The 22,587-nt window shown below is 35.2% G+C and overlaps 1 protein-coding gene across 2 annotated transcripts in view; it reads right to left on the bottom strand.

Moving 5' to 3' along the window:
• Positions 1-22,587, bottom strand: part of LOC136035703 (DNA polymerase zeta catalytic subunit-like) — a 133,810-nt gene that overhangs the window by 85,613 nt on the left and 25,610 nt on the right. For both annotated transcript variants that reach the window (XR_010619499.1, XM_065717649.1), the window contains exons 3-7: positions 22,311-22,454; positions 18,018-18,113; positions 14,873-15,066; positions 9,453-9,648; positions 21-4,618 (exon numbers count right to left, since the gene is read on the bottom strand). Coding sequence is in view for 1 of the 2 variants with exons in the window: in XM_065717649.1 (XP_065573721.1) it covers positions 21-4,618; positions 9,453-9,648; positions 14,873-15,066; positions 18,018-18,113; positions 22,311-22,454 (5,228 nt within the window). In the remaining variant the exon portion in view is untranslated. The remainder of the gene's footprint in view (positions 1-20; positions 4,619-9,452; positions 9,649-14,872; positions 15,067-18,017; positions 18,114-22,310; positions 22,455-22,587) is intronic.

The following is a 22,587-nucleotide window of genomic DNA, read 5'->3' as shown; positions in this document are numbered from 1 at the left end:
TAAAATTTCGATTATTTTACCTCATAGCCAACGACAATATCAGGATTCCACTCCATGACACATTCGACGAGCATATTCATTAACTCCAACTCATTGCTGGCATATCTAGCTTCTAAATCTTTATCATCAATCCCGAGGGAGTGTAGGGATCCAGAACCTGAAACAAGTATGCATCCAGACGCTCGTTGGGGTCTTTGGAAAGAGAATGGGACATCGTTCAATATCGAATAGAATACACCACTCACTTCATCAACCTCAGGGTTGGGTTTCATATGAATGCGTGTCAACACAAATATTTCCAAGGCCATCGTTGTCAAATGCGAATACTGTCGACCAGATTTGATATCTTGTAGATTCTGAAACTTAACTTTGAATCCAAAAGAGTTCTGTAACGCTGGATCACGTATTTGTGATTGAGAAACATTTGCTGTTCGTTTATACAACATACGTCGCAAAACAGGTGACAACGGGCTGGAAGGTGTAGGAATAGGACTAATTGTCAGGTCTGTTGAACTTTTTATTCCCTGAAGAGTTAACCGTTTCCGCTTGAGAATGGAATTCTTCCCTATCATATAATCTCTAGACAATCGTCTTTTTCTACTTGCCTGCGGAGTGCTCTCCCTTGTTTCACTCAAACCAACTTCTGGAATAGTACCGGGTGCATGTAGTTCAGACACTTCGAGACTGTCACTCCTTCTACGCAAAAAATTCAAGGCAGGGTTACCCTTAATCTCTGGCAAAAAAATTTTATCGGACTTAGGACGTTTACCAGCCGGACTTGCACTGTATTGCGGCACATCCGGCGAGAAAGCTAGAAAAGTTGGTGGATATTCTGCGTTAGGTTTTTCCGGTGCTACTGGTGTATTTGCCAGCGGTGTAGCTGCCAAGCTGTCTTCGACTGAAGCAGTGGCATTCTTTGTTTCTTCACTTTCATTATAACTAAAAGTATCATCATTCACTTTTTTCGTGCTGGGTTTCAGGTTTATAAGCCAACTGTTAACCTCTTCATAAGCAGGAGGTAAATTAAGTGGTGTAATTAAAACACTTTCAGATTCGGTTAAAGATCTTAGTACAAAATCCCTCTCTTTCTCACTATCAAAATTTAGCAAATACTGTTCACGTAATTTAGCTAAGGCGTTGTATTTCGATGAAAAATTGGGCAATTGATCAACCGCGTTTGAATCAACACGCAGCAGCGTTCCTGCGATCTCTCGTGTAGGTTCAATTTTAGAATCATCAAGGTTGCCCCAAAACGGCCGAGTGTAGGTTACTTCTTCTAACTGAAAATCCCTTAGCGTCGCTTCTACATCAGCATAGCATGGCGGCTTTGACAACTGCAAAGTTACTTTCTGTCGCATCTCTTCATTACCATGATCGTTTATACTACGACTATCTTGGCGTTGCTTTGGAATGCTCAGACCAATACATCTAGAATCATCTTCAACGTCAGATCGGACACTGAATTCAGTGTCAGTTCCAATTATGGTTGAAGAGCTGCCATCTTTACTTGTTTCCTCGATTTCTTCTTCCCGTTGACTAGATGGATCACTTAAAGACTTGGCAGAAGATTGTGTTAGCCCATCAAAGGAAACTATTTGCTGTCCACAGGGTATTACCGGTAGATCATCACTAGGATACGTATCGAAGCTTCCAGCAATGTCGGATAAATTTTGTGAAACAGAGCTAATAGAAAAAGTGATATTTTCTGGTTGGAGGGGAGGCGATGAGTAAGGGTCATAACGTATAAAACCACCACTTAGCTGAGTAGATGCTGGGGACAAAGCTGCTTTATTTTTATTTTCTATGCCCTCTTCGAGTTCTTCACTATCCCCTTCCTCAAAAATAAAAGCATCAGAAAGTATATCTACTACTGAAGGGGTGGATGGTGTGGTACCAACTTCAATCATAGCGTTTTGAGAACAGGGTAAGTCTGTACTAGCTGACTCTGATGCACTTTGTTGGGAGCATTTTTTAAATGTTTTAGTGTCCTCTGAAAATTCTGTATCTACACAAGAAACACCTTCAGCTATATCATTTTGTATGTTGTAACCAGCCATTTTTGGGGCTATTGATCCCATTATCTCAGAGCTACCTATAGGGCTTTCCTCATTTATATAATTTTTTCGGGACGAATTTGGAACTAAAGACAAATTTTTATATGAGCTAGGTGATATCATCCATCTACGTTCGGATTCATTCACATTCTCTATTTGGATATCTTTGGTTAAGTTATTCGTGTGCCTTTCTACTTTTGTAAATCCCGATTCTAATTTCGATTCCGATCCGGTTCTTTCGATTCTTTTGTAAATTCCGGGTAAAGGATGAATAACAGAGCCTGTGGAATTTACTTCGCAACTTGAGGAAAAGACACTCAGGTTAGAAGTTACTTCATTTAATTTAGAAACATTAGTATTACGTATAACATCTGGCTTATTGTCAGATTCTTTGGTATCAGGTACACGACTAGTCTGATTAAATTTTGCAACAGATTCTTCACAATTCTTGAAATCATCACGGTCATCCCGTAGTGTCACCACAACTTTTTTATCGGCATTGTAACGTTGTAGCTCACTTTTAATGTCATTCAAAATTACAGAGCACGAACGAAGATTTCCTTTTACAGTTTCCTGTTTTGTTTCAGTGGAATTCTGAGATTTTTCAGCACCAGAGACTAATGGCCCCCTTGAACGTAATTCATAATGTTTCTTTGTGGTGCTAAAACTCTGTGAAACCTTTTTCCTTTCTCTAAGAATCCTTCGAGTGATCAAACCACCTTCAGAAGTTTTATGAGGAGACAATTCTGGGCCAAAACTCCTTTCTTTCATCCCTTTTATTAAAGAACTTGTTCCATCTTCACAGCTCTCACATGTTGTTTCCATAGGAAAAGAGTCAAGAGGAAAAGTGTACGACAATTCATTTCCCCTACTTTTTTTCAATTGTGTCCCTCTAAAGCTTAATTCTAACACTTCAGATCTTGTGGCAGGGCTTTTTATGCACTTGTTCCCTTTTATTAGTGAGCCTCCCTTCATGGCGGTGAACTGATTTTGAGGTCCTTTCAGCGATTTCCTATTATTTGCACTTCTGGTAAGCTGGCTACGTCCGCCAGAGCTGTAAGACCTTGATAAGCTTTCAATCTCGTTCACTGCATCATAGTTTAAATTCAAACCCTCTTCGTCAGCCATTTCATCAGCCATCAAGCTTTCATCATTTAAACTGATATCAACTAAAGGAATCTTATCAAACTTTTTGTTCCGACTAGCACCTTTGCTTCTTTTTATTTGGGCAAATTTACGTTTGCAAGGTGACATTTCTGGACTCGTACTTTCTTCCCTATTGGTAGGATTTGCTAGGCTGATTGGCATATAGGATCTCCTCGTTTCTCTTAACCTAACACCCGAGCAAGAATCGCGTTCAGAGCTCTTTTTACTAGCTAATACGTTGGCAGATTTTATGTTGGATGGATCAGAGGTCTGAGAGGAATAAATTTCATTTTTTCTAGACCTGAAAGAAGGGTGCTTCAGTGAAGTCTTTTTCATTGTAGATATTTCAGGACTTGTGTCTAGTAGTTCTTCAACCGAACTGTCTTCAGTCCGTTTTTTAACAAAAAGTCGAGATCGACTCAAAATTCCAGGCACAAATGGCGCTTCTGAGCCCTTTTCCGAATCATAGTCATCATCTGAGCTACTTGAATCGAAATAACCATCCAATGAGCGCAAGTTTACAAATCGAGTCTCGAGTTTTCCAGGACTCCCATTTTTGATCAGTAGACTTCTACAAGACACTTCTTTGCCGTTTGAAAAATGATAAGAAATGCTGTGTTTGCATTTTCTTGGTCCGTGTACAGGATAAGGATCACATTCAGTGTTAAGCATTTCGGGGTCCAAATCAGCTTGTTGCGAAAGATAATGTTCTTTTTCATTGAATTCCTTCCTCTTTTTATCATGTTCTTCTGTTTTTAGTTCCACTGAATCAGGCTCATCAGAAGTGTCCCATTGCCCATCAAGAGCAAATAATTTCTCATTTTCATCACTTTCGTCAGAGCATTTGATGATTTCATCCTCACTTATGGACATAATTTCGTTCTGCCTTTGGTCAGGATCGATATGGGCAACATGTGATCCGCCTTGAATGTCAAGCCTTCCAGAGTTAAAGTGATATTTTGGCGACATGTATGTTTCTTCTTCTTTAAATTCTTTATTCATGTTTTCTATTTCTTCACTTTTTTGTTCAGCTAAATCAAGTTCTTCATACTTGTTCGAATGCCCATCAGCGGCTTTTGATTCCTTATCTTCATCACTTTCGTCAGAGGGCCCAAAGATTTCATCCTCACTTTCGGACTCAATTTCACCCTGTCTCTGGCCTGAAGTAATTTCAGAATTATCTAACTGAGAAACCATGAAACTATCATCAGCCCAATGAGTTTGGGTCATAGTGATGACCTCATCATCAGAAGAATCTTGCTCAATTTTATTTGGTTTCAAGTCAGGAATTTGTGATCTCAATATGCTATCATCATCAATTTCATTATTTTGGCTTGCTTGAGGCATTAAATGTGTTTCTGTAGCTTCTTCTTGGAGTTGTTCAAGTAAGTCGATGCAATCAAGGTCACTCTGATCAACTGAAAATTTAAAGAGGCTTATAATTCTTTAAACTATTATACAAAAATATTAAAGTTATACCTTATATTTATATTATACCATATAGAACTGCATTATTTAGCGCAAACTGCAAGTTAATGACATGTAAAAGCAGATAGAGTTTACATAAGTGTTCAACCGGTCTTATTTTAAAATTGACATGTTTGTAGATGTGTCTTTTATTATGCTGCTGCAGAAACCTGGTCACGCTAAAAATAAAAAGTTCCACGGAAATCCAGTTTCTCTCACCTATAAATTTCACACTTATAAATATCGATAATTCCTTAAAAGCCACTGCTCTCTTGTAAAATGCCATTAAGTCTCTTATACGGAGTCACAGCTGACTGCGACTGCTTGCGACTGCGAGTGCGACAACTTAAGACTATAAATGCGACAATTAAAAGCTACATCTACTACTAGTCAAGACTGTGAATACTAGAACTATTACTGCTACTACTACTGCGATTACAACTGTGACTGCAAGTACTGCTGCAACTTCTACTATTACAATCGATAAAGACATCGATATTACAATAGATAATTCTACTATTACAATCGATATGGATAAATCCATATCGGAAATCGATATGGCACACTGCATCAAGGTTGTCAAAAAGGCTTCCCTGCAATATCTCACGAATGACCTATTTTATCAAGCTGAAAATTTTAAGGAATATTGAGGGGGATGTTGCGCTGGATCAACAGACACTAGGTGCATCCAAGTTGTCAAAAGGGCACATCTTGGAGCATCGATACTGATCTCAGAAATGACTACGGGTTGTGAAAATTCCATGTCTGCAATATCCAAGCAATAGTTTCCGAGCATTAAGCTGAAACTTTCAGAGAATATTGAGGGGAATGTTGAACTTAATCGAAATACAACTATGTGCATTCCACTTATCAAAAAGGAATATCTGCTATATCTCCAGAATGGCTAATGGCCTTAAGTTGAAATACACAGGGAATATTGAGGAGAATGTTGAGATGAATCAAAAGACACTAATACATTCGAATCATATGTCTTTGTTCTTAAAAATAAGACATGAAAAACAAGATAAATCTTCATTATATTAACTAAAAATAGAAATTTGCCATCAAAAACGAACAGAAGGTATTTTAGAGAAATCAAAAAATAAGTTTTCATAGAAAGGCAAAGAGCCATACTAAAGCAGAAATAAACTCTTACAAGAACAAAAAATTTAAGACGACCAGAAACTACTATTAACGAATAAATGACAGATATTACAATAAATGATTATGTCAAACATTAAGGTACATATGCCGATGTATACGAAAAAATAAATCCTAGAACGAGGAAACATAACTACTACTACTACTACTAATAACTCACTGCAGCACTAAGCTACCTGAGGCCAACACAGCTACGCACGCTCCTCCTCCAACCTAATCTGTTCAAGGCCTACCTCTTTAACATCTCCCAGGAAGTTCCCATTTCTTTTAAATCTTTATTTATGACATCCTCCAAACCAGGACGAGAACGACCTGCTCTCCGTGTAGCCCCACACGGTAGGCTAAAAAGGACAATCGCAGGTTCGCAGAACGTGGCCTAGCCATCTCAACCATTCTTTCATTATAACCCTAGAAAGCGAGATTGAACCACATTTTTCGTACAACCTACTGTTTAAAAAACGGTCAGTCAGCTGGGTACCCAGAACAATCCGTAGGCAATTTCCATGAAAAGCATCTAGTAAATTATCATCCGCTTTTCAGAGCGCCCATGCTTCAGAGCCGTCTTTGACCATTGTCATAACTGTAGCTTCCAATATTCTAATCTTGTTCTACAGACTTATCTTCCTATTATTCCAACCTTTTTTTAACTGTGATAAAACACCCTGAGCCTTAGCTATTCTCCCCCTTTCCTATCTCCTAACCGTAAAAGTTCTAAAGTCACTTGCGCTTTACTGAAAACAAAATATGTAAACACTTTTGCTATATTTACAAGATTGAAAAATAAAAAAGAAGTGTTGTAATTTTGTATCTTGAGTACAATGAACAGTATTGTATCTTGAAGATGTTGTATCTTATTTATATATGTTATTTTATATCTGATTATTTATATCTTATTTATTTATTTATAGATTTGTATCTTGAAGATGTTGAAGTGTTATATCTTATTTCCAGGAACTAATTGCATTATATATTAAATAGTTAATATATTAACCTTAGTTCTTTCCAGTCATCGTGATTATTATAGTGATTTATTTTTTTTCTTAATAATCAATATTTTGAAAAGGTAAACCACACTGTTAAAAATGGACAGAGTTTTCAATAATGCGTTCCCCATAAGAAAATATAGTCTATCATATTAACGAGCATCTTAATGCTCAATATATGCTGTAAGCGATCTGGCAATGGGTGGCAAAATGCCATTTTTTAGATTTTTACAATTTCTCGTTGTTTTTGACGCCAGGATCTACTTTTCTTTGTTCTAATGTATTACTACTTTTTATTTGTTGCACGGTGGGTTGTAAATAAAACGATACATAAAAAAAGGCAAAATAAAAATGTTAAAAACATATTATTTAATAAGGTTCTTTTAAAAATGACCTAATTAAAAAAAATCGTGGCGATCCCTTGGTTCAATTTTTAGCATTAAAAAATCTCGATTTCCCAGGGTAGCAGAAAAAAATCTACTCGTTAGTACACTTGGAAATTGTTCAATTTTTAGTATTAACGAATCTAGATTCTCAGGGTAGCAGAAAAAAAAATTAATCGATAGTACACTTGGAAATGGTTCAGTTTTTAGTATCAAAGAATCTCGATTTCTCAGGGTAGCAGAAAAAAATCTACTCGTTAGTATAGTTGGAAATTGAAAGTGAGTTATTTCTTTATTATTGTTAATCTGATTTAAAATAATAAAAGTAATTCAGAAGTTATAGAAATTAGACCAGAACTTCCAATATCCCAAAAGTTTTTAAGGTTTCCCAGATTTTCTTTGAACAAAACTGGGTTCACCAAATGTTGTCAAAAAATTAACACCATCAGAAAAAATTTCATTTTGTGTTAACGTCCGTCTATTTATAAGCAATCAAGTTCTCAAAAGTGTACTTAGGCTTGTGAACTTCATAGCAATAATGGAAGCTTGGAAAAAATCTAACATCAGTGGGATTCGATCCCACGTCCTCAGCACGTCTTCTACCATGTGATTCACGATTTCTTGCTCATCTAGGCAGCTCATCAAAATGCAGCGTGAAGCCCAAAAACAGATTATTTAAAAGAAACATATTATAAAGTTCTAATAAATACCATTAAGTTAATCGACACGATCTTTCACAAAAAAAGAAAGACCTGCTTAAAAATCTATCAATACCCAGAACTACATATACGGAAAGTCCAAAAAATATACTAGATATAAGTTGCCCAAGCAATTTGAAGGGTAGCAGGAAAATTTGCTCAGCGACAAATGTGTTGCCAGATCAAGGCTTTAGTTTTTTTTTTTCTTTCCTTTTTTCATTTCCCTATCCTTTTTCGTATTGTTTTTATTTGTATGTGTACTGGGGTTGTCAGCGCAAAACAAGCTTTGTTTCGGGCCATTTGCTTGTTTTGTTAATTTATATTAATAAAACCATCTTTCTCTCTATCGTCGATTAAACAACGCAGTTGTTGACCCTTGAACAATTTTAAAATGGCTAACCCTTGTCGACCTGTAATCTTTGTAAATACTTGTGTAACCCTTTGAAATGGTACCCTTGAACAGTTTACAAATTTCAAAAAAAAAATTGTTCGTTGAAAAATAGACAGTTCCTTCTGGTTCAAAAAAACTTACTTCGCTATTCCTCGTAGCAAAATAGAGTTTTCTATGATAAAAATCACCTTCATAGCCTAACAAAGAACATATCAAATAACCCAATATTCGTTATTTTTAAAAAAAAAAGCAAATTTGCAAAATAAGTCTCCATTATTTTGTCCCCAAACATACCACCTATTTTTATTTCCCGATGCAATTTATGATAGAAACAATTTGGTCCTGTCTATCAAGAGTGATTTGCCAGATAAGCACTTACATGAAAACATCCTAAAAAAACATTATTGGTCTCCTTCGTTTTAGGTATCTACCGAATTCCAATCAAAACCAGGATCTTTAATATGTCGAGGGGGTTGAGTGGGCACAATCCCTCTTTCTGCTACCAACCATATATATTATTGAATTCCCGTATGATTCTGATCCAAACAAGGTGCAACGAGTTCACTTTTTTACTTAAAAAAAATGACGGGAAGATGTGCTGGTAATAATACTATATAGATCGGCTTAAAAAAGAACGAACATGGTTAAAAGGTTGAATATTGGAGGGACGAGAGGTTTTGAAGGTTTGTTATGCCCTTTGGTCTTCCAAGCAGAGATTAAAAACCATTTTACGATTCTGGTGCAATGCACCAAATAAACCAGGCCTACTTTTGTTCTAAAAGCTTGCCGTTGATTTTTGAATTAAAATTGAAGAGTTATGGCCATCAAGTCATGGCTAATTATTGAAAAAGCCAAGACAGACAGTCGAATTGAGTGAGAAGCAAACCTGGCATTAATTCCCCCACCTTATTAGGATTGTATAAAAATGATGTTAGTTCATTTGTTAATAGATATGTCTATCTATTATCCGTCCATGCATCATTGCTAGGGCAGCAGAACTAAGGTAGATCATAGAGCTAAGATAGTGATAGAACCTATAGTTTTTCAAGTGTTTGGTTAATTTGGCAAGGTTAAATGGCGGGAGTAAGTGTACCATTTTTGTTCTCTAACCGTACTCAATTTAACAAGTAAAGTATATTGCATAGAAAACTTATAGTAAAAACTCTTACAGGATATTTCTTGTGATTTCTTGTAGAAACTGCTTGTCTGTGAAGGTTGTGATGTATCGATCAGCCCAAAGGACCGTGACAGTTCACCTTCGATATGAACGTCTACAATCGTAGCTGGGGTAAGAGTCTGATTTTGAGACTCAACAGGAAATGCCACTTCTTGTCCTTTTAAGCCTACTGGAGGGCGTATAATATCCTGAAAAAGAAAAATTTTTTCAGTACAATTTTTCATCTTTATAACTCTTAAGAAGAAACTGTAGTAAATTAAAGATCAGCCTTTGTAAAATTGTTCAAGAGGAGGGGGTTAAAAAAAATCTTATGCCAGATATAGGTCATATGTTTATACGTCATTAAAAATATGACGTCATAAAAAAGATATACGTCATATTAATCGTAGCTGGGATAAGAGTCCGATTTTGAGACTCAACAGGAAACGCCTATTGATAAGTCTTTGGGTAGGGGGTTAGGAAAAAGATTTGTTGAAAAATCGTGCTGCTATTGTGTCCACTGTCAATACCATTCATTAGCCATTTCCGATCCCAAACAGGTTAGCGAAGAACGGAGCACAGGCACGCTTTGTGTAAGAATCTGAAGGAATTGCAGCAGGACACTTGTGGGAAATGCAGGTGCTCATAGCACCTTTAACCAACAATTTAAGGATCATCCAATATCGATGCAAATTTTTTATCCGATCCTGCTCTCTTCTGCGCAAATCGGAACGACAATGCCGTTTTCTGCAAAGTCGATAAGATTTGCCGGGAAAAAAAGACAGCGGAATCAAAAGCAAAGTGAAAAGAGAAATGGTAGGCAATATCGCCAAGGAATATAAAGACGAATTGAAGGAAAACAAAGCACATGCGGACATTATTACTACTATTGATTGCATACCAACAGACACAGTCAATGAACCCAATAATAACCATAATCAAATGGATGGTGCAATTGTAGCTGAAACCATGTAAAACTCGTGTATGACCCCATAACGGAATATGAGAAAGACGACCAAATACAAACACACACAGTTAGACACACAAAGAGAAACAAGTAAACAACCACTCAAACACATAAGCACACACAGAGAGAGAGAAAAAAACACATGCAAATAAACAGAATCAGACACACAAAGACAGTCACGGGGACAAGTAAACATCCGGTCAGACACATAAGCTTAGAGGGAGAGAGAGAGAGAAAGAGAGAGAGAGAGAGAGAGGAAGAGAGAAAGAGATAGTGAAAGAAAGGAAGAGAGAGATAAAAACACATATATAAACACGTGTGCTCTTTATACATCTTTTCTTTGATTGTAACTACCCATGATGATAAAAATGATAATAACCACCTACCAATATCTGTGCTTCTTTCTCTTTCTTGAGGTCCAATAGATTTCAGATTCAAAACGAAATTTAAATCTTTTTCGAGGTACAATTGGAAAATCAGATATCTCCTTATAATTATCAAAGCTTACATCCCTGCTATCTCTTAAACGTATACTCTATCATTTATTGCAGCTTCAATAGTTGGGATCTGACAGGACGTCTGAGTTAAATTCGTATTTTAAAGAAATAGCATCTTGTCTGAAAGAAGCAGAATGTACATCTGTCCCGTCAGAATTTATCACTGTTGGTATTCAAAAATCGACTTGGTGTTTGAACCAGATCATGGTATCACCAGAGGAAGTTCCAGAGGAATGATCACCAGAGGAATGATAATTCTCAAATTTTGCGGAATTAATCAATTTTTCACTGCCAATTTTTAGGCAATGAAAAACAAAGTTAAATTCTGGTTTAGAGTTTAGAACGATTGTGGCCACCCACAAACGGGGTGTGTTGTGCATTTGAAACAAACAAAAAAGCGGATTACAAGAAGTATCCTACGTCAGTAAGGTACCGCACCATGGATTTTCCTGTTAATAAAAGTGAATGGCGAAAACTGATTAATTCCGTAAAATTAGAGAATAATTATTCCTCTGGTAATACCATACCACCATCTATCTGGCAGAAGCCTTGTCTTCTATTTTTTTTCGTCTGAAAATCTTTTTTCTCTATCCGCATTTCGTAGCAACATGCAATTCCCTTTAAATGGTCCGCTGTTTGTAGGACTTTTAGGAATTTAAAGTCTGATTCCACTAATATAGATTGTAAATATAGATTGTATAGATTGAGGCACTCAACTGTCTGCCATATCATAGCACCAGGGAGAGCTGAAGAGAAGAGCTTGTGTACTGAAACAAGTTCAAGTAAGTACTTGCGTAACTACATTACGCAATAGTTTTGTTGAATACAATAAAAAATACCGCTCAGATAACCCTTTTCAACTGAAGTATTAGATCAGAACGTGATTCTTTTAATTCTTAAGCAGAAAATCTGAAACAAAAACTACAAAACATATTTATAACATTTTTCTGTAATCGAATTTTGGCAATCAAATTCGAACAGAAATTTAAAAAAAAAAGTTTTTTAGAGGGATGTTTTTCAAAGTAAAGAGCCAAAACCTGCGTAAGGTAGAAATAAAGCCCTAAACGAATATAAATGACCTCAAACTTTAGTCCTCAAACTATAAACGACCAGACATTACCATCAATGCATAAATGAAACCCGGAAACTAAGATCTTCTGTTTTGAAAAGATTTGTTTTAATTACTATCATTATTTAATTAGTATCAGTTATTTTTTCAGACTTTAAATTCCTAAAAGCCCTACAAACAGCGAAACATGTAAAGGGAAAGTGCACATCCGGTGTTCCTGAGAGTTTCCCGTGTGGTATTTTGACCTGGGGTGAGTTGTCAGCATCTTCATCGTGTTCTAGAATTTTTTTTCTTCTCGTGAATAGTTCTAAGAGTAAAGTAATTTATATTTGTGCTTTATATCTTTCAAAAGCATTTGGCAGTGTAATCTATTCCAAGCTTTTTATTCCCTTTAAATTTCAGATGTTAATTTTTCAGTTATTTTGCTTCTGCAGTAATGGTATTCTAGTTCTTTCCTTAGTTTGAAATCTTCTCCAACTACTTTTATTAAAGTTAAAAGAGGTGTAAGACAAGGTGGCGTTTTTGTCACCTAAACTTTCTAAAATTTGCCGTTCTATCGTACTTGCGAAAATCTTCTCTAAGCTTCTTCTTCTCTAAATGTTTCTTCTCTAAGTAAGATCTTCTTTTTGTCTAAGTATTTCTTTGACGTTTCAGATGTTTCTTATCTTGTGTATTCTGATAATTTACTCCTGATTAGTCGTACAAGGACTGGTCCCTTCAAAATGACATCTTCTGTTTCTAATACTTTTTTCGGGATTGGCCTTTCGTTAAACGTAGAAAAGTGCGAGTTCCTTTCTTTCGCTTCAACTTCTTCGTCTCCTCTTAATTATTTTACTTTTAGATACTTTCTCTATGCCTTTCGTTGATTCTTTGCGGTGGTTGGGCATAACCTTTACTAATAATCTTTCCAGTTTTCTTCAGAGCACTATCTCAGATTTGGATGTTCAAAAATTGTTCCCAATCAAGGAAAAAATAATAGACGGGAGCTGGCACTACTTAGTGGGATCATTCAGTACTATACACGGCAGGAATTTCCTCAATCGTGGGAAAAAGTGATTTAAAAAGAATCCGGTGTCATTATTTCAGATATTGTTAGTTTCTTCCTTTCAGTCCTCCTTGGACACGTAACCGGACTCTAATTAATACTAAATAAAAAAAGTTTCCAAACAAAAGAAAGGAGCAACTCCAAAACTTGAAACAAACAGAAATTATTATGTATATGAGAGGGGTCGCTCCCCCCCTCAATAATCTCGCTCTTTACGCTAATTTTTTTTAGAATTTCTGAAAAAAAGTCTATTCTACTAAGGATAAAACCGCTGTGAGGAAAAGGTTAAACAGTTCTGGGTACAAGATGCATTCTTTAAGGACTCCTGCGGATGTTTAGAAGCTGTCGACCTTCACTAGTCATTACACGACTCCTAAATTTAGAGTACATATGCTTGATATGATCTACTAGGTCTTATGGAATTCCGTAAAGGAGGAGGAAATACCGATAGCCTTTTCTCCAAACAAGATTAAATGTAGGGCCTAACCGATATATCGGCCGACGGACATTATCGGGTCGATATCAGGGTCAGTGTCATTGTCAGATATGGGGAAAAATATCATCTATCGGCCAATATATATATATATATATATATATATATATATATATATATATATATATATATATATATATATATATATATATATATGTATATATATATATATATATATTCATATATATATATATATGTATATATTTTATGCGCTACTTGTCCAGACAATAGCATCAGATTTCCTCAAGTAATTTTTGCTTGTTCAGTCTTTGGGGGCGAAGTCACCAGCTAGGTCTGTCCATCATGGAGAGAGCAGCACAGGTGAGTAAAATGAACTCACAGTATATTTGTTGTCAACACTTGTCAATACATATGGTGCGCCAATGTTTTAAATGTATGGTGACTTCAAGAGTGTACATCCTCTACCAAAGTCCAGTCACGGGCGCAACTAAGGGGGAGAGGGGGTGTTTTAAGGTGAAGAGGGGTGAGTTCCAAGGTGTCGTCACCACGTATCAACACCTTGAAAAATTTGTCTTGGAAATTTAGCTTGTGTCCGCATATATATCATAGTGACAAATAGAGTTGATCTTCAATGGCGCCTTCCAGTGAGGGCACAAGCAAAAGCTACTTTTTAGGTGTAAACATATCAGTATATTCATGCTACAGTCTTAATGAAATTCTCTGTTCTCTCAAGTCGTCGATTGTACATTGATGGGTCCGAAAAATGTTCACACCCCTCCCCCCAAAAAAAATCGTGCATTGATATCCCTGGGAGATGAGTCCTTAAGCTTGTTGCTTTTCGTTTCCCATCGGTGGCAAATTTTGAAAGGAAGTAGCCTCTACCTAAGAAATAACCATACGCAAAAATAATAACAAAAAGAAGATTCTTGGGTTAAGAGGCCGTTTTTACAATCTAAGAAGGTCATTTCTTTAAGTTCAAAAGCCCGAGCGAGAGAAGGGAGCTAACAAAACCCAGTTTTTCTTAAAATTCTAATCTTGAACTGGTAGAATTTAGGGGTAAAATAACGTTAAATATCAGGAAAAAAATTGACCTGATCAAACACTGCTCCTCTGACAAAACCCTATCTCCGCTTTTTTGAATGAAAAATGGAATAGTTTTTAATAAAATTTTCAGTTTTTTGAATTAAAAATGGAATAGTTGTGGGCAAGTCAAGTCATGGCTAATCGTAGAAAAGGCCAAGGCAGATAGTCCAACTAAGTGGGCATCAAGTCAAGGTTAATTTTTGCCCTTTTAATTGTTGTTTTTGCCCCTTTGTAGTGTACTTGAAAATTTTCGACTTTTTCAATTGTTTCATTTTTTTATGACGTTTTCATTTGTCAGGACAGCTAAATTGTACTTACTGGGATTATACGATCATCTAGCTTCTGTTTAAGTTGCAAAAGATATTCTTTATCGCTCTTAGTTTTAAAAAATCGGTCAATAGGCCGTTCAGGAGAAGAAGGTAATTGAACAATGCTGCTTAAGCCTAGATTCTCTCTTCTCTTAGTCTCTTCTTCCCATAGAACAGAAAGTCCTGGATTCATATCAACCCCATCTGAAAAATAAAGATGAAAATTAGCAATTTATAAAGGAAATGATAAAGTAAGGTATTAAATCAAAGACATAAGTTGGGAGCAAGTATTCCGGGGTCATGCAATTAATTATTGAAGCTGGGAAAGCAGAGATTTAAGTCATGAAAATCAAGGCACTGGACGAAAGATTTCTTATGTTTTCTCAAATTTTCTCATATTCAGAATGATTATTTCAGACCCATCAATGTACAATCGACTTAAGAGAAAAGAGACTATCATTAAGACTGTAGCATGAATATCCTACTATATAATATATATATATATATATATATATATATATATATATATATATATATATATATATATATATATATATATATATATATATATATATATATATATATATATATATATATATATATATATAATATATATATTATATATATATTATATATATATATATATATATATATATATATATATATATATATATATATTAATATATATATATATATATATATATATATATATATATATATATATATATATATATATTAATATATATATATATATATTAATATATATATATATATATATATATATATTAATATATATATATATGTATATATATATATATATATATACATATATATATATATATATATATATATATATATATATATATATATATATATATATATATATATATATATATATATATATATACATATAGGCTATATATATATATATATATATATATATATATATATATATATATATATATATATATATATATATATTAATATATGTATATATATAATATATTAATAATACATATATTGGCACCTAGTCCCCCTCCCACGCTCATTTTTTCGCAATGTCAACGGATCAAAATTCTGAGACAGCCATTTTGTTCAGCATAGTCGAAAAACATAATAACTATGTTTTTGGGCTGACTTACTCCCCCACAGTCCCCGGGGGAGGGGCTGAAAGTTACAAACTTTGACCAGCGTTTACATACAGTAATGGTTATTTGGAATTGTATAGACCTTTTCAGGGGGATTTTTTGGTTGGGGGTTGAGGGGAGGGGGCTACGTGGGAGGATCTTCCCTTGGAGGGATTTGTCATGGGAGAAGAGAAATTCCATGAAGGGGGCCCAGGATTTTCTAGCATTATTTAAAAAAAAAACAATGAAAAAATAAATATGAAAAAGTTCATTCCACTGAAAGTAAGGACCAGCATTAAAAATTAAGACGAACATAGATTATTATGCATATGGGGGGTTCATCTCTTCCTAAATACCTCGCTCTTTACGCTAAAGTATTTTTAGTAATTTCAACTATTTATTCTACAGCCTTTGTGATTCAGGGGTCAATTTTAAAGAATTGGGACAAAATTAAAGCTTTAGTGTAAAGAGCGAGGTATTAACGAGGGGGCAAACCCCCTTATATACATAATAAAAATATACGAATATAAAACTTCGTTACGTAAGTTAATTTGCAAGTTACGCATATTTTTTACAAATAAAAACGTTCGTTAAAAATTAAAAATTCAACTTCCCTTTTTAAGTAACCGAAAAATTGGAGGGCAACTAGGCCTCCTCTCCCACCTTTTTTCTCAAAATCGTCTGATCAAAACTAAACATTTAGCAACAAAATTAATACGCAAATTTTGTTTTAATTATTTATTTGCAGAGAGCCAAAATCAAATATGCATTAATTCAAAAACGTTCAGAAATTAAATTAAAAAAAAACTAGTTTTTTTTAACTGAAAGTAAGGAGCGACATTAAAATTTAAAACGAACAGAAATTACTCTGTGTATGAAAGGGGCTGTTCCTTCATCAACGTCCCGCTCTTTACGCTAAGGTTATTTATTATTATTTTTTTTGAAAGTAGAACTGATAGAAAGAGTCAAACTTTAGCATAAAATCAGAACATCCAAAAGGGCGCATCAGCAGTATCGAAAGAACGACTAAGGGCATTAAGGTGAAACTTGCACATTAGAATTTCAGATAAATACAGTTAGTTTGGGACCGATACGACCGAATTTAGTATTCGGCCTAATTCTTTTTTCATTGCTTGTCGTTTCGCCTTCAGGATTCGATATGGGTTTTATAGGTCTACTTTACTTTACCGGTATTTATGCACGACGCATCCGTTTTTCCAATCCGATCTGCCAGCACATCGGGGAACTCCGTGAGTAAATTGACTAACTGGTATTTTTTAGCTTTGCTAAAATTAGTTTACATAGCAACTCTTTCTATGGCGTGTTTAGGGATCTCAGCCGGGGCTATTGTACCTAATGGGGCACTTTCCGTGTCGTTTTCTGATATTATAATCATGAAGCAGCGCGTCTATTAAATTTTGGGCTTACCTTTCTATTCTTCCTATTGAATTTTCTTAGTATGTTCACAAGATAAACTTCCTCCCTTTTCCTCACCCCGTTACATTGTTTACTCTCTTTTCACCTTTTCCATTCCACTTCCAATTAATTATTGTCATTAACAATATTGGCATCTAAAAATTGTCTCGGGTAATGATGAACGAAAATGAAGCACAACAAAATCTGCGGTTAGAAGACACGCGACAGAAAGGATCACAAAAAGTTGCAAATGAGAAACAATGAATTCTGCGTTTAAAATACAAACCAAAGCGAGGTTCATATCGAAAACAAATAAGACACGCAACGAGCGAGATTCACAATGTTTTACAACCGAAAAACTGAATTATGCAACAAGATAATTAAAGGCAAATAATTACTGGAGAACAAACTGGAAAAATTCATATTAATCTGCGGTTAGAAAACAAGCAACAGCGAGAATCACTTATGTATAAGCCTGCTGTATGTCGAGTACCAGAGACCTAGCGAAGATCAGTGTCCTTGTAATGTGAATAAAAATATATAATATGTAAATACGTACGTACCATATTTAAAACACTGATGAGAAAAAAGGAAACCGGTTACAGCTTTTACCTGTCAACTGTAGCTGATTCAGGATGTCTGAAGCGATGACATCTATCTCAATATCACACGAAGAGGCTGACTTTGCGCCTTCCAAATACATTGACTCTATAAAAGAGCAAAGAAACAAATAATAGTTTGGATATAAAAAATAGACAAAAGAAAAATAAGCTCAGTTTTACATTTCAGAGGATTCTTTTGGGATGGCTTAACACATACAGCCCGATCAAATTTGTAAAAGGTTACATCAGCAGTGTCATTAAAACGGTCTATAATATTTAGTAGATCAGCCACCATCTCAAAGAAATGTTTTGAAAACAAGACCTAAATTTTCAGTTGTTTGTACGTCACCAAATAAGTAGTTTTATTTTCATAATGGAAAATGACGGATAGTTAAAGTTTCAAATAGTTGTAAAAGGAAGTTTCAAATACTATCCAGAAGTTTTGGGCGTCTAACTTCGCAAGCAAGCCAAAACACCTTAAACTAAAAAAAGATAAACAAAATCCTCAGTCCAATCTTGTCATGTCTGAGCTAAACGAACAGAAAAATGAAACATTCATAGAATCCCCGTACTTAAAGGGAATAAATCTGAAATGAAAAAAAAACAAAAAACAAATGAGGGTCAAGGGAACGACTCTCTGGAGTTGCTAACAACTTACTGATAAAAAAATTATTAATTTAAAAAATTACTTATTTTTGAAAATCCCGTTTGGGAACTCAACGGTATAAAAAAAAATGGGATATTATGCAACGTGGCAGGCTCAAAGGGTAAAGGAATCTTATCAGAGGTTTAATTCCAGTATATATATATATATATATATATATATATATATATATATATATATATATATATATATATATATATATATATATATATATATATATATATATATATATATATATATATATATATATATATAAATATATAGATGCCATCCAGCATTACAGAGCAAAATCACATAGCCAAACTTAAAAATCTAAACGAAAGTATATTTTGAATGTTTCGTTGTCTTTTTTTAATTTTGCTATTTCATAGGCAACGCAAAAACGCTGTTGTGAAAGTTCTGGTGCCCTTTTTAAGAATTATAAGTAATTGAGGGACAACCAGTCATCCTCCAACAAAATTTTTTTCCCCCAAACACATCCAATCAAAATTCTGAGATTGCTTTTTGGTTAAGCGTAGTTTAAAGGTCCAATGACGATACCTCTTGGGGCGAGCCCCCCTAGCCTTTGGGGAAAGGGTTGTAAGTTGTGTAATTCGCTCATTGTTTACATATAGTTTTTATTATCAGGAAAGGGCGGAATGTTTGACCTTTGGTGTCCAAAGACGCCACGGGTATTCAAATGAAGCTTTCAAGGAATGATCAAAGTAGTGTTGACCTAGATCAACACTAAGTCCAGGTGGGTTGTCAAAAGGGCGCATCTCGCGAATAACATACGGTATTAAACTGAAACTTTCAATGAATGATGAGGGGGATGACCAACTGACAAAAAGGCAATATATACTTGCTAATAACATTAATACTGCTACTACAATTCCTACCACCACCAACATTACCACTGCTACTACAACTGGTACTTGTATTACGGCTACTACTAAGGCTGAGGATAATAGAAGTAGTAGTAGTAGTAGTAGTAGTATTAGTAGTAGTAGTAGTAGTAGCAGTAGTAGTAGTAGCAGTAGTAGTAGTAGTAGTAGTAGTAGTAGTAGTAGCAGTAGTAGTAGTAGTAGCATTAGTAGTAGTAGTAGTAGCAGTAGTAGCAGTTGTAGCAGTAGTAGTAGTATAGTAGTATTAGTAGTAGTAGTAGTATAGTACTAGTAGTACTGCTAACAATTCTTGAGATACGCCTATTGACAACCTGCATGCACAGAGGATGTTTTGATTTAGTTCAACTTTTCTGTCAATATTTCCTGAAATTTTCAACTTCATACCCTTAGCCTTAGTAGTAGTAGTAAAAGTAGCAATAGAAGTAGTAGTATGCACATATTGCCTTTTGATCTGTTGAACGTTAACATAATCATACCCTGGAAGTTTTAACTTTATACACTTACTTTAATATTTATACAATTACTTTAAACTTATACTTTAACTTTATACGCCATTCCTAAGATATTGGTAGTCCACCCTTTTGACAATCTTTATGGGCTTTGTATTATTTTAAATATTTCAAATTCCCCCTCTACATTTCCCTAAATTTTCTTTGACCTGCAATCCCTTTTGACTTTTAAAAACAAAACTAGAGCTTTGAATTTTCAATCGTATGAACCCCCTCCAAAGTTCCTACGGCCACCCCTTCATTAAGAAATGACACTTGTAAAAAAAAGGTACGTTGAAAGAATATGCCTCTTTACTATAGGCAACGCCTAATAGAGTTGACTCTGATGTCAACTGAGCGCAGAATGAGAGTTGACTCGGAGTTGACGTCCTAGCAATGATGCATGGACGTACAATAGACATATCTATTAACAAATGAACTAACCTCCTTTTTATACAATCCTAATAAGGGGGAATTATTGCCAGGTTTGCTTCTCACTCAATTGGACTAACTGTCTTGGCTTTTTCTACAATTAGCCATGACTTGATGCCCACAACTATTCCTTTTTGATTCAAAAATCAACGGACTCGGTCGAGGCCTTCGACTCTGAAAAATTATTTTTATGTTCTGTTTTTTTGTAATTCATAGTAAGTAAATAATTGCACATCACCTATAAAAAAAGAGTTCTGTCTATTTATTTTTTCTTAACCCTTTGATTGCGCATAGCTATTTGATATTTCGTGCTCGCTGTGCGCAATAATTTCTGTGGTGCGAATATATTCGTGTAGAGCAGTTTGATGAACATGAGGCGAGTTTGTTCGTGTTTAGTAGTTAACAATTAATTTCTTTTTTTTAATTAGATTATTCGCTAAGGGAGTGAAATGAAGAATAATTACACAAATACACAGAAAATTTATTTCAAAAATTTGTGCGTACAACACCTTACATAAAATTAATAATTTCTTTTCGTGTGAAATTAAGCGAATATATAGAACAGTGAACTGTAAATGATTCTCTTCCGCAATGCTAACTTAGCAGTTTAAACGTACATGTTACTATGATATAACATACATGTTATATCACAAGGCGCAAATAGTCGAGTTGAGCAGTAAAATACAAAAACAAGCCACGAAAATACTAGCTCGGAGCGTATGGGCATCAATTGCTTTTGCGTATATTTAACGGAGCAGTGAAAGGGTTAAAGCACTTTTTTCGATATGGCAAATTAATACATCCAAATTTGTGACCTCATTTAGATCCCGTTGTCCCAGTCTATATGACGTGTAAGTACCAACCCAAACAGAGACACAAAATCCTGGGCCTTTTTTAGGGAACCCTGAGTCGATGCAATCAATTTTTTTCTGCATCGGGGTCTACTCGGCCAACGGACTTCTTCAAGTGACCTTCATGTTAATTAGACGAAAACTTGGACATTTTGTTCCTTTGGTCTAGGCTGCTTAAAATACATTCAGAGGTGGACACAACCCAGAGATCCCAGAGGCAAGGGTTATAAGCTATGCCACAGGGGCATACAAGGATTTTATGGAATTTGTGGTCGTATACACTTCAGAGGGGTCTCATTCGATTGGAAGACGGTAATTCTAGTGCCCTTTTTAAGAGTCAAAATTGATTGAAGGGAAACAATATCCCCTACCCCCCACGCCCATCTTTTCCCAAAACACATCCGTCAAAATTTTGAGACAGCTCTTTTGTTAATCACCGGTGAAAGGTTCAGTAACTATGTCTTTAGAGATTTCACACGCTCCCCCACAACCCTCGGGGCAAGGGCTGTAAGTTGGGCAATTTGTCCATTGTTTATATACAGTATATGTTATTGAAAAAGGTGGACATGTATGACCTTAACTTTCCAAAAAGACGAAGGCATTCCGTTAGACCTTTTAGAGAATGTTGACGGAGTGTTAAACTAGATTAAAACACGTTATGTGAATACGTATTATCAAAAGGGCGTGACTAAGGAATGAATGAGTATAATAATTTATAACTTTCAGGAAACGATAAAGGAGATGACCAATTGACTTCGAGCAGATACAGAGTTGATATTTCCGAGAGGGGATGCAATTTTGAAGGCAAGGGCCCCTGACTCGGCCCCTGTCCTTTACCCCATGTCTCCTTTACAATCACGTAGAGTCACAAGGAATCAGATAAGCTTATTTAACGCTATCACGACTGTACGTGTTAATCAAGTACAATATTTTCTACCATCTTGCATTTCATACATACTATGGAAATAAAACTGAAGGACATACCGGGAATATTTTCTTTGTTCCATACAGTTGTAGGGTCAAGAGTTAGAACTAGTTCCTCCGTGTCTTCTTCGATGCCCTTTTTTAGCTCTGTGATTACGTCGGACGAAGAAGTGTTCGGGGCGGACGACGTTACTTGACACTCACCTAAAAAAGAATAATTTTACGGTCCTCTAACGGTTAGAAAGCAGATAAATATTACGAAGTACTTGACCGTCTGTGGTCATACTGTTTGATGTTTATGTCTTTCAAAGAAGAATAAGGTGTTTTTTGGGAGGGG

Source organism: Artemia franciscana, chromosome 14 (genome assembly GCF_032884065.1).
Source record: "Artemia franciscana chromosome 14, ASM3288406v1, whole genome shotgun sequence".
Taxonomy (NCBI): Eukaryota; Metazoa; Arthropoda; class Branchiopoda; order Anostraca; family Artemiidae; genus Artemia; species Artemia franciscana.
Note: the sequence above shows the minus strand (reverse complement) of the source record. Positions and strands in the feature narration are given on the sequence as shown.